Source organism: Carcharodon carcharias, chromosome 33 (genome assembly GCF_017639515.1).
Source record: "Carcharodon carcharias isolate sCarCar2 chromosome 33, sCarCar2.pri, whole genome shotgun sequence".
Classification (NCBI taxonomy): Eukaryota; Metazoa; Chordata; class Chondrichthyes; order Lamniformes; family Lamnidae; genus Carcharodon; species Carcharodon carcharias.
Genome location: NC_054499.1, coordinates 8,858,536 through 8,871,523, shown reverse-complemented (window position 1 = coordinate 8,871,523; position 12,988 = coordinate 8,858,536). Strand labels below are relative to the sequence as shown.

Genomic DNA, 12,988 nt, shown 5'->3' with positions numbered 1-12,988 from the left:
TATCTCCCCTTCCTTCCGTCCCTCTACCTCCCCTTTCCTTCCTCCACCTCCCCTACCTCCCGCCCCCTCCTTCCCCTTCACCCACCCATCCACCCTCCCTCCCCTCTTCCCCTACCCCTCTCTCTCCCCTCCCCCCTCCCCTCTCTCTCCCCTCCCCTCCTACCTCCTCTCCCTTCCCTCCCCTCACTCCCTCTACCTCCCCCTCCCCTCACTCCCTCTACCTCCCCTCCCCTCACTCCCTCTACCTCCCCTCCCCTCACTCCCTCTACCTCCCCTCCCCTCACTCCCTCTACCTCCCCTCCCCTCACTCCCTCTACCTCCCCTCCCCTCACTCCCTCTACCTCCCCTCCCCTCACTCCCTCTACCTCCCCTCCCCTCACTCCCTCTACCTCCCCTCCCCTCACTCCCTCTACCTCCCCCTATCTACCCTTCCTTCCGTCCCTCTACCTCCCCTTTCCTTCCTCCGCCTCCCCTACCACCCGCCCCATCCTTCCTCTTCACCCACCCATCCCCCTCCCTCCCCCCTACCTCCCCCCTCCCCTACCTCCCCCCTTCCCCTCTCTCCCCTCAACTCTCCTCCCTCTACCACCCCCTTCCCCTCCCTCTACCTCACCTCCCCTCCCTCCCTCTACCTCACCTCCCCTCCCTCCCCCCTCACCCTCCCTCCACCCCCATCCCCCTCCATCCCCCTCCTCTCTACCCCCTCCCTCTACCCTCCATCTACCCCCCTCCACCCCCTCCCCCTACCCTCCCCCCACCCCCCTCCCTTCCCTCCCTCTACCCCCCTCCCTTCCTCTACCCCCCTCCCTTCCCTCCCTCTACCCCCTCCCTTCCCTCCCTCTACCCCCTCCCTTCCCTCCCTCTACCCCCTCCCTTCCCTCCCTCTACCCCCTCCCTTCCCTCCCTTCCCTCCCTCTACACCCCTCCCTTCCCTCCCTCTACCCCCACCCTTCCCTCTACGTCCCCTCCCCTCCCTCCCTCCCTCTACCTCACCTCACCTCCCCTCCCTCCACCTTCCCCGGGTTACGGTCTCACCCTCTCTCACTCTCTGAGCCCCGGAGACACTGAGAGTGACGCTGGGGATTGTTTGTCTCTCCCCCTGGCCCCTTCCCGCGTTCGCAGCCGCCATAGCAACCGCTGTCTTCTCGAGTCATCACCTCCGCGCCCCAACCCGGGGAAGGACCCCAACGGTCACACTGCGACTGCCCCGCACTCCGCCGGAACCCGAACCCGCACCTCAACGACTCCCGGGACCATTAAAAAAAAACCACAAAAAATACCCAAAGCCTCAATCACACAGAGAAAAAAAAAATAGCGGTGCCCATGGGGCCAAGCAGCGCGTGGTTTAAAGATATAACATTGGAGCGTTTAAGGAGCAGCGGAATCGATCTGGACCCGGCGATTCAGTTAGTTGGATCCCGCTTTCCCTGAAGGAAGACGCTAGAAATATTTATTTGGCTTTAATTGGGGTAATCTATGCATAAATCTAAGGGAGATGTGCGACGGTTGGTAAGGAAGGCCCCTCTATTCTGGGGTTGCCCTGCGCACTGCCTGAATCCCCGAGGTTGGGTAGGGAGGAGAAGCCTCAAGGTAAACGGAGGAGGAGAAAGAGCGGTTTTCTTGTCTGGTAGAGGGTGTATGTAACGCTGGGAGGCTCTGGGGCCGGGGGAGGGAGGGGAGAGAGATTGGACAAACCGGAGAAAACCAGCGGGGCCGGAGATCAAAGAAGGAAGCTGCATTTATATATCAACTTCCACATCCCGGCCGCTGCCTGTCGCGAGCAGGGTCCGCTGTTGTGACGTGGCAAAAGCAGCAGCCTCCTCACGGGTGACGAGATCCCCAACCGCGCCCACACCCCTCCCCCCCCCCCCCCCCCAATCAGTGGTGACCGTGGCGTTGGCCGCCACTTTAATATCGGTCAAGGGCGCCTTCTCTTCCAGTGATGGTCACAGGATCTTTTATGCCCACCTGAGAGGGGGCTCCCTCCGTGCTGCTCCTCCGGACGGGGCGGCGCTCCCTCCGTGGAGGGAGGGCGTGGAGGCGCCACCACCCCGCCCGGATGGGGCAGCACGGAGGGAGTGCCACACTTCCCCCGGACAGGGCAGCTTGTGCAGGGGGTGTTGGGGTTTCAAACCTGGCTGAAGTGAATCAGAAGAATCTGATCTCTTCGTTTGAGAGCCTCAATGTTTAAAGGAACTGTATTTTAGCCATCTGCCCATGCAGCTGTATCTATACATCATCCCAACATCTCGGCTTAGGAATTCCGGCCTGGACCCATTTCTGACTCGGAATTAATTTGCACGCAGGTAATTTAATCGCCCTTCAGGAGATGAGATTCGCCCTGATTTGTTTTGTGTTTAGAGAGAAGCAGAGCGAGTCTCATTGGGCAAGACTGCCCAGAAACTTAAATCAGGACAGGCTGACGAGTCGGAAAGATAACCAGATGTACCCAACATCAAGCTTTGATTTTGATTATGAGGCGATATTTTCCAGGGTGCAAGTGGGAGGAGGTGCTGCTTTGAGTCTGCATTACTGGGAGGAGGCCATGTGCGTAATTGGGCATGATGTTCACTGACCACAGATAGTTGGAAAGGAGCACACCTATTATAGAACTTGGCTGCCTCCTGTTATCCCATAAAGTGCCCTAAACCCAGGTTTGCATCTGTCGTCTGACTCTGCACTGTGTTTCCCACCAGATGACCGTCCACAACCTGTACATCTTCGACAGGAACGGAGTCTGCCTCCATTACAGCGAGTGGAACCGCAAGAAACATGCTGGCATCTCGAGGGAGCAAGTGAGTGGCCTCTCACAGATTATCCGCCCATTATCACAATACTGTTTGTGGGATCTTGCTGTGCCCCCCCCCCCAAAAAAAAAACTGGCAGCTGCGTTTCCTACACTGCGCTTCAAAAACTACTTCATTCTAGGCTCCACTATTCCGACACACTCCTGGCTGGCCTCTGTAGATTTGAGGTCATCCAAAACCCTGCTGCCCATGTCTTGACTCGCAGGATGCACCTTTCCCCTATCGCCCCTGTGCTCGCTGACCTACATCGGCTTCCATTCAAGAACACCACCGTGAGTTTAAAGTTCTCATCCTTATTTTCAAATCACTCCCTGGTAGCAACCCCTCCCTATCTCTGTAATCTCCTGCAGCCCCACAACCCTCCCAAGATCTCTGTACTCTTCAACAGGCCTCTTGAGCACCCCCCCGATTTTAACCGCTCCAAGCTTGGCAGCCATGCCTCCAGCTGCCTAGGCCCTAAGCTCTGGAATACCACCCCCCCCCCCCCTCTCTTTCCTCCTCCTCCAAATCTACCTGTGTGACCAAGCTTTATGTCATCTGTCCTAATACCTCCTCATGTGGCTGAGTGTTGTATTTTGTTTTATAAGATTCCTGTGAAGTGCCTTGGGACATTTTATTAAGTTGAAGGTGCTATATAAATTTAATTTGTTGTTTTTTTTGTTGGCTGTAAAGCACTTTGAAATGTCCTGAGGTTGTGAAAGGCGCTTTACAAATGCAAGATCTTTTCCTCTTTGAGTTCTTCCCTGTCCCCTTTACGAGGATTCTGACTCTTGCCTGTTGCTACCCACAGCTGCTTGGCTAGCTTTTATGTTCCTGGGATGTGGGGCAAGGCCACAGTTTTTGCCCCTCTTGGGGTGCGTTGCAAAAGTGGTGGTGGGCCTGTCATCTGGGCTCAGTGCAGTCCTTATACTGGCGGTGTTAGATAGGGGATCTCAGGATATTGGCCTGGAACAGCTTCCCTCCTTTAATGGAATTCAGAATAATGGGAGTAAATAAGGAGAAAATGTTTCCAGTGGCAGGAGGGTCGGTAACCAGAGGAAAACAGATTGAAGAGAATTGACGAGAAAACCGGGGAGGGAGATGAGAATTTTTTTTTACACTGCGAGTTGCAGTGAACTGAAAGCGCTGCCTGAAAGGGCAGTGGAAGCAGATTCAATAGGAACTTTCGAAAGGGAATTGGGTAAATACTTGAAAAGGAAACCCTTTTCCGGGTTTGTGGGGTACGTTGTGGGGGCAGTGGGCCTACATCGAATAGCTCATTCAAAGACCCGGCACAGGAGCGATGGACCGAATGGCCTCTGTCTGTGCTGTGTGATCCCTGCGCGATATTTCGTTTTCCTTCACACAGTCACAGTACCGACAGCATAATGGTGGATGAACTTTTCCAGCAGTGGCACATAAGGTTGGCGCCAGTGTCACTTCTGCCAGGTCTCACCCTGTTAACTGGCACATCCCCACTCAGCTTCTGCATCCCACGCCCCCACACCGCCCCTGTCATTTTGCCTCCTTGTCGGCCCCATCCACACACAGCCCCCCCCCTAACATTCCATTCCTCTCAAACATTATGTTTCCTTCTTTGGGGAGAGTATGAAACTCATGATCACAGGGGAATCCTGAGGCAGAGATCACAAAGGCATTTTAAGGGAGGCTGGAAGGAAACAAGGTGGAGTGAGATGAAGAAAGGCCGGGTAGGAGGTTCATCAGGTGCATAAACACCAGCATGGACCATTTGGGCTGACTGGCCTGTTGCTGTTCTGTACCTTGCAGCATATTATACAATATTTCCAGCAGAGAAACAGTGCGTTCAGCCCAACTGGTTCATGCCGGCCCTTTATGGTGGTCGACAGGTGATGCGAATTCCATGTCAATCCATCCCCAGTGTTAATTTTAATGAATTATGTTTATTGCAACAATCAGAAGCTGAACCATCTTTCTGTCCTTTATCTGTTCCCATTTGATGCCCTGAATCAATTGTTATATTGCTGGAAAAGAGAGACATTTTGCCGAAGCTTTTCATTTTGCACTCATCAGGACAAACACAATACCAAATTTCAAATGACCACAACAATTTATGTGACAGGAGAAAAGCATGCTGATTGATTGTCCGAGGCATTGCCGTGGAGAAAACAACAGGGAACTAACTATAGGTTCCCCAAGCTCCCGGGTAATTCAAAAAAAGGTGCAAGGCTTGAATATATTACTTTGGTTTTCAGGGAACAGGTCCCTGCATATGAATGTATGCTGTTTCTAGCAAGAGTAAATGAGCCACATTATGAGCTTGACTGATTATCTTAAATTGCTTGTTAATGTAGCTATTAGCGCACTCAGGGTTGTTCAGCAAGTGCTGCACAAACACGGAATTATATCTAACAGTTTGGGCTTGATCTGCCTGTTGCGAACAACTGCAGGAACATGCTGTTTGATTCTACCAGCAAAACGCTGGGACATACGGCCTACATAAGTACCTGGTGTTGCATTGACACTGAAACTTGGGTAGCTTGGGGAGCCTATAGTTCCCCATTGCTTTCTCCATGGCAACACCTCGACCAATCGGAGTTGACCTGCCAACCAATCAGCACCTTTTTTTCTCCTAATGTACAACTTGTTGTAATGTTTGAAATTTGGCATTCTTGCATTTGTTCTGATGTGTGCAAGATAAAAAATTTCACCAACATGTCTCTCTTTTCAGCAATATTCAAGTTCTGTGCTACCAAGCGACTGTTTAGTTACTGTCATTGAGGGCAGGCAGGACACCATGCCTGGATGAAGGGTCCTTCATCACTAGTGTCCATGCCCCATAACTTTAGAGGAATCAGTACAAATGGAGACTTTGGCAAGTAACTATAGGAACACCAGTCTTAAAAAGGCTTGTACTGCAAGCCTGATGTTTTCTTGTGGGTTTGAGAAGGCACCTCGCAGTTTGGGGAGGGGTGTGTAATAGATAGTCTGAATGACTTGTTATGTCTGTCTCCTCCAGGAATACCAGCTAATGTATGGAATGCTGTTCTCCATCCGATCCTTTGTCAACAAGATGTCTCCTGTTGATTTGTATCCTTTGCTGTCATGTCCTAATGCAAACTTTCCTGCACGTCCCATAGTCAGACTTACTGCAGACATGAAATGTTTCCACTTATCGCTATCAGGACAGGTACAGCGCAGAGTTAGATACAGAGTAAAGCTCCCTCTACTCTGCTCTCATCAAACACTCCCAGGACAGGTACAGCACGGGGTTAGATACAGAGTAAAGCTCCCTCTACTCTGCTCTCATCAAACACTCCCAGGACAGGTACAGCACGGGGTTAGATACAGAGTAAAGATCCTTCTATAGGTTATCATCACATTGTTGCTTGTGAGATCTTGCTGTGCACAGTTTGACTGTTTATTTTTTTTTTATTCATTCATGGGGTGTGGGCATCACTGGCTAGGCCAGCATTTATTGCCCTTGTTCGGAGGGCAGTTAAGAGTCAACCATATTGCTGTGGGTTTGGAGTCACATGTAGGCCAGACCGGGTAAGGACGGCAGATTTCCTTCCCTAAAGGACATTAGTGACCCAGATGGAGTTTTTACAACAATTGCCAATAGTTTCATGGTCATTGTCAGACTTTTAATTTCAGATTTTTAATTAATTCAAATTCCACCATCTGCTGTGGTGGGATTCGAACCCGGGTCTCCAAAGCATTACCCTGGGTCTCTGGATTATTAATCCAGTGACAATACAATAGTTTAGCCTCACCAGCCCCCCAAATTACAACAGCAATGACACTTCAAAAAGCTTCACTTTGACTGTGAAGCACTTTGAGGCGTTCTGAAAGGCGCTATATAAATGCAAGTTCCTTTCCTTAACCTCTGGGAACAGCAGAGATGGTTTCCTTTCTTTTCAGACGAGCAAATACAAGCTGCATTATTATGAGACCGCAACGGGCATTAAAATCATCATGAACACAGACCTAGGGGTCGGGAACATCCGAGACATTCTCAGTCAGATCTACAGCACGGTGGGTTCTTCAGAGATCACCGTCTACCAGCTGCCCCTTTGCCTCATCGCCATCCACACACACCCCCTCCCCTCACCCAAACTATCTAATAGAACCCATTGTCCCCAAAGGTGTGTTCCACTCGTCTACGATTGGTCTCCTTTGCCACAAGTGTCACTCGTCCTGAGCTAATACTCACCCCTTAATCAACATCACAAGAACAGATTATCTGGTCATTATCCCAATGCTGTGGGCAAATTGGCTGGTGTATTTCCTACGGTACGACAGTGACTACACTTCAAAAAATACTTCATTGGCTGGAAGAGCGCCTTGTGATGTCCGGTGGTCGTGAATAGCACTCCATAAATACAAATCTATCTTTTTTTTTGATGAATGCTGTCTGGGCTCACTATGTACGAAGTGGCCACTTGGAGCAACTGCTGCTAGTTGGAAATGCAGTGTTGCTGAGTGCCTTGTGAATGAGTGATACTGAGCACCACAGTGAGAAAGCTGTGTAGGCCCCCTGGCTTTGAAAATTGTGAAATTGGCATCCATGCTCTGAGTGCTTTGTTTTCTGGCTTTCAGTAACTGGGAGGGTTGCATACATAGCTGGGAGTGAGTTACAGACTGGAATCTAATCGAGGGTTTGAGGGGGTTTATATATAGAATAACAGATACCCGGGAGTGAGTTACAGGCTGGAATTTAATCACTGGGTTCGGAGGGGGTTTATATATAGAATAACAGATACCCGGGAGTGAGTTACAGACTGGAATCTAATCGAGGGTTTCAGGGGGTTTATATATAGAATAACAGATACCCGGGAGTGAGTTAAAGACCGGAATCTAATCACTGGGTTCGGAAGGGGTTTATATATAGAATAAGAGATACCCGGGAGTGAACTACAGGCTAGAATCAAACAAGGGGTTCAGGGTGGTTTATAAGTAGAATAACAGATTTACACGGGGGCGAGTTACAGACTGGAATCTTTTTGGGGGGGGTTTACATTTAGAAAAAATACCCGGGGGTGAGTTACAGACTGGAATCTAATTTCCTTTTCTATTCTCTTGTAGATCTTTGTGGAGCTGGTGGTGAAGAACCCTCTGTGCAGTATGAACGAGCCTATTCAGAGCGAACTGTTCCGCACCAAACTGGACAGTTTTGTCCGTGGCCTGCCATTCTTCTCTGCACGCGCAGGCTGAACTCGGCCCCTGGTCCGATTAACGGCGACGGTGGTTTAGAAACGCTGAGGAAACGACCACGAGAAACTGCAAAGTCCTGAACGGAATCCGTTCCATCATGTCTAGCCAGAGCTGAATTTTCACTCCCGTTGCAGATTCAGACTTGTGTTTGCCCGCCCCCCACCACTCCCCGTCTCACACACACACACACACACACACACACACACACACACACACACACACACACACACACACACACACACACACACACACACACACCCCCCACACCCCGGCCACCCCCACTCCCAGTCCTCGCCTAGCTCATATTCTCAGCCCTCCTTGCTGTGCTCTGGTTCCTATGACTACAGCCTAATGACTGTTGGTGGAGGGAAGCAATTTGTGGTGGTTTTTCAGTTACAGAACTGTTTCTGGAAGTTTCTCCCTGTTAATTTATAGAATAAATCTGGCCGATGGGGCAGTGTATTCGTCCAACTTGTTGTGTCGTTCTCGGTGCTAACTCGTGCCTTTGTCCTCCCAGTTGTAAGCTCACTGGGTGGCCATTTTGTGTCATGTTAGTCATGGAGGAAGGATAATGGGTTTGCCAGCTTGTACTGGCATAGTTGTCTTAGAATATCTGAGAACATAGATGTAGGAGCAGGAGGAGGTCATTCAGTCCCTGGAGCCTGTCCTGTCGTTCAGTAAGATCATAACTGACCTACCTCAGCGGCACCTTCCTGTTCGAGTCCCCAATCACTTCATTCCCTTAGTGTCCTAAAACCTATTAACCTCAGCCTTGAGAAGCACAAAAATCCAGGCTGACACTTCAGTGCAGTACTGAGGGAGTGCAGCTCTGTCAGAGGTGCCATCTGTCAGGTGAGAAGCTAAACTGAAGTCTGCCCTCTCAGGTGGACATAAAAAACCCCACAGGCACTATTTTGAAGGAGAGCAGGGGAGTTCTCCCTAGTATCCTGGCCAATATTTATCCCTAAATCAACATCACAAATCATCTAATAATTTTATATGTTTCAATTAAATCACCTCTCATTCTTCCAAATTTGGGGGAGTATCTGTCTAATCTACTTGATCTCTCCAGAAACACCAACAGAAAATTATTTCGATACTTATAAGTTTCATTTTTACTTTTCTTTTAAAGTTTCTTATTTATCAAAATGTTGGAAATGGGGGTGAAAAAGGCAGTTTGACAGGTAGTCAAGAATCAAGCAATCAGGTCAACAAAAAGTCTGTTCACTTTCTGATTGGCTAAGGGAGGGCGATGTACCCCGAGGAAGGTTCTGACGGGCAGCCAATGGCGATTGGAGCTGGGAAAATCATGTGACAATGCCTCCTGGAATACATCCAATCAGAGTTGGCAATCCTCCTCTAATGACAGACTTAAGTTATTCTTGTTACTGCTAACAGACACAGAGATTACATTACACAGGCTATAAGGCCATTCAGCCCAACCAGTCCATGTTGATGTTTCTGCTCCACTCAAGTCTCCTCTCATCTTCATCTAAGTCTATCATCGTAACCCTCGATTCCCTTCTCCCTTGTGTTTATCCAGCTTCCCTTTAAATGCATCTATACTATTCACCTCAATCGCTCCCTGTGACTGCGAATTACACATTGTCGGGTGAGATTGGTCTAAAATGGAGAGCAAATGATAACAATTATTACTAATTTTTTTGGTAAAACGTCTTGCTTTTTCTTTTAGCAAGCTTGCCCCAGGTCACCCAGTATGTGCCTTCGAGAGAACTGCAACACCATCTGCTGACCAGTCCCAGGCGGGACTCGTATCTCCCACTCTGGAATGTCGCAAGATTCCGGGTTCAAGTCTCACTCCAGACGCTTGAACACAAAAATCCCAGAACCCCCCCCACCAGTGCCCATCCTGAGGGAGCGCTGCCCTGGCAGAGGTGCCATCTTTTGGTGTCCGTCCCCTCGAATGGATGTAAAAGATCCCACAGCCGCTATTTCAAGGTGGGGGGAGTTCTCCTGTGGTGGCTTGGGCCAATATTTATTCTTCAAACAATTTTACTAAACCAAATGATCTCTGTGACGACTGTCACTTTTAACATCAGTTCAACTGGGTAGGCAGGAGGGGGTCACGTGATTTGTTCAACCAATGTGTGGCTGGTGCGGGGGAATAAATTCTAGGGAGGGGTTTCCTAAGAAAAATGATGGCTGTATGAGGGGCTGGCTGGATGCAAGCAGCCACAGAAGCTCTTGTGGAAATAAAGTTCATTTTGTTTGACTAAGAAGCCTTCCATAGCGTGTTTCTACAATCACCCTTCTATTTGTGGGAGCTTGCTGTGCACAATTTGGCCGCCATGTTCCCTGTATTACAACAATGACCACACTTCCATTGGCTATAAACGACATTCTCTAGTCATTAATGTTGCTGTATAATCGAAAATGTATAAACTTGACTTTTGTGGATCTATGTCAAATTTTGTCCACACTCCCGTGAAGTCCCTGAGCACAATTTTTTTGTTTCTTTATTCTTCCATGAGAATGTGGGTGTTGCTGACAAGGCCAGCATTTGTTACCCGTCCCTAAATACCCTTGAACTGAGTTTCAGAGGGCAGTTCAGACTCAACCACATCGCTGTAGGTGTGGAGACACATGTCGGCCAGACCAGGTAAGGACAGCAGATTCCTTTCCCTTAAGGGGATATTAGTGAACCAGATAGGTTTTTAAACAACAATTGATGATAGATGTCATGATCGCTGTGACTAGCTTTATATTCCAGATTTATTAACTGAATTCAAAAGCTGTGGCGAGATTTGAACCCATGTCCCCAGAACGTTAGCCTGGGTCGCTGGAATACTAGTCAAGTGATGTTACCACTACACCACCATCTTCCTCCATATCGACTTTAGTATTTGTTTTATTACCTCAAAAATGCTATATCAATGTGGTTGTGGTGAGCAGCTTTTACCGAGGGAGAATCCAACGATGTTTCCTGAAGCTGATAATGACTCTGAGCTGGAAACGTTTGTGTATGCGAATGTTCCAGCCCCGGAACGTGACCTCGCCCTCATATTTGTGCTGCTGAAAAGGCCTGAGCTCCCTCCAGAATTGATCCTGCCCTTCGTACTCCCAACAAGTGTCAGCACCTTCAAGGGAAAAACAGAAAGTGAAATAAAGGTCTGGCTGCATCTGAGGAGAGAGCAAAAGGTTGTGGGGGGAGGGGGGGGGCAGGGTAAATGGTGGCCTAGTGGTATTGTCAATGGACTAGTTTTCCAGAGACCCTGGGTAATGTCCTGGGGACCCAGGTTCAAATCCTACCACAGCAGATGGTGAAATTTGAATTCAATAAAAATCTGGAATTGAAAAGTCTAATGATGAGCATGAAACCATTGCTGATTGTTGTAAAAACCCATCTGGTTCACTAATGCCCTTTAGGGAAGGAAATCTGCCATCCTTACCTGGTCTGGCCTACATGTGACTCCAGACCCACAGCAATGTGGTTGACTCTTAACTGCCCTCAGCAACACCCACAAACACATTAAAAAAAACAGAATTAATGTTTCAGCTCAGTGACCTGATATGTCTTTATCCTCATTACCACTTTTATGTCTTGGGTAAGTGAGTTCATCGGTCAACTCAACTCTAACTGCACGCCTTCCTATGTTCCCCTCAATCGCTGCTTGCAATCAATAACAGGGAGAGACTGATGTATGAATAAACAGTAATGGTTTATTGAGACATAGGGCGGAGCACCAGATCATACATGCTCACTCAGAAACCTCTAGAACTGGACTCCCAATTGCCCACATTGTTCAGTGATTCATCAGTGTTGTCACATGATCAGTACACTTCCATTCTCTTAAAGGGACAGGGTACCTCAATTTGCCACAATCTACCCTGTTGACTCAGTCTGCGGTCGGGTGGAAGGTAGGAGGGATTAAACGACAAAGGGGCTGATGGTGTGAGGCAAAAGGGTAGGCAGCAACGGAACATGCAAAGAGACAAGATGGGTCTGATGTAGAGTTGCCAATTGTGACTGAACCCATTCCTGGAGATTTATTTTCTGAAAATGGCCTGCAAGTTCAACCCATGCACAATAAAGTCCCTTCTGCACCGTGCTACCCGCCCATCCACCCTCCAGCTGTGCTGTCTCTGCTATCATTAATCTGCCAGGAATTGTTGTAAGGAGGCCACAATCATTGTACTGCCTTCTAAATATTGACAAGTGTTGGACACTATATGTTATGAACTGTAGGTACTTGACTACCCTGGCATTCAGTGAGTAGGTGTTTCTGAGTCTAGGCTTCTCGAAAGCTTTTAGGCCTTTTTAAGCAATGCAATTTTTCTGCCTGAACAGCAAAGCAGACAGCAGCGCTCCCTCATTCCACAAGTCTCGCGATTCTCGGCCCACATGTAAAAACCTTTCCAGGCTGGCAACCGGCGTGGTGTGAATTTTCCAGGCAGTTGGAAGTTCAGAGAGCTCCCCTTCACTTAACTGCTCGGTCCTTTTACCTCCTCCTCAGTTCTCTCGGTCTCTAACATCCTCTTGAGCTTGAGGCTCAGGCAGCGCCGGTGGGAAAACAGGCAGCGCAGTGACATTGGTGAGCGCAGTGCACGTGCACGGCTGCATCAGTTTACGTTCCCTGTCATCGCCCTGCATCTGCGAATGCAATCATCGCTATTTGGCTTTCGTGAATGGACTGTGGCCGGGAATTGGCCACCGGCAGCCGGACCAGAGCTTCTGCATGAATCACAGAATCCTCGATTTAAAATCTTCCGGATTGCTTTTTAATAGCCACCGGGAGATTGGTGGTGCATCCGATAGACTCCCAGCCAATCCGGGAGGGCCGGCAACACTGGTCTGAGGAAGGGGTCGTCGACCTGAAACGTTATCCCATCCTTGTCCCTCTCTCTCTGCACAGGCGCTGCCTGAACCTGTTGAGTATTTCCAGCATGATCGCATGGGGAAGGAAATCTTGCCAGAGTTTGGCAGTTTTAGACTTGGCACAACAACATTGCCCCTCTGCCTACATCCAAACTCCTCAAACCTCAAC

At 49.1% G+C, this 12,988-nt stretch overlaps 2 protein-coding genes across 3 annotated transcripts in view; one reads left to right on the top strand and one right to left on the bottom strand.

Moving 5' to 3' along the window:
* Nucleotides 1-1,152, bottom strand: part of cntrob (centrobin, centrosomal BRCA2 interacting protein) — a 40,641-nt gene extending 39,489 nt beyond the window's left edge. The window contains exon 1 of the mRNA XM_041179035.1: nucleotides 1,036-1,152. The gene's annotated coding sequence lies outside the window, so the exon portion shown is untranslated. The remainder of the gene's footprint in view (nucleotides 1-1,035) is intronic.
* A 375-nt stretch (nucleotides 1,153-1,527) lies between these two features.
* Nucleotides 1,528-8,453, top strand: trappc1 (trafficking protein particle complex subunit 1). Of its 2 annotated transcripts, none has more exons than XM_041178687.1 (5): nucleotides 1,528-1,590; nucleotides 2,697-2,795; nucleotides 5,785-5,855; nucleotides 6,668-6,803; nucleotides 7,854-8,453. In XM_041178687.1, the coding sequence occupies exons 2-5, from the start codon at nucleotides 2,697-2,699 to the stop codon at nucleotides 7,980-7,982; spliced, it is 435 nt and encodes a 144-aa protein (XP_041034621.1). In that variant the 5' UTR covers nucleotides 1,528-1,590; the 3' UTR covers nucleotides 7,983-8,453. The 2 variants fall into 2 exon arrangements, with proteins under 2 accessions (XP_041034621.1, XP_041034620.1); XM_041178686.1 differs by having other exon boundaries at nucleotides 6,665-6,803.
* The last annotated feature ends 4,535 nt before the right edge of the window (nucleotides 8,454-12,988 follow it).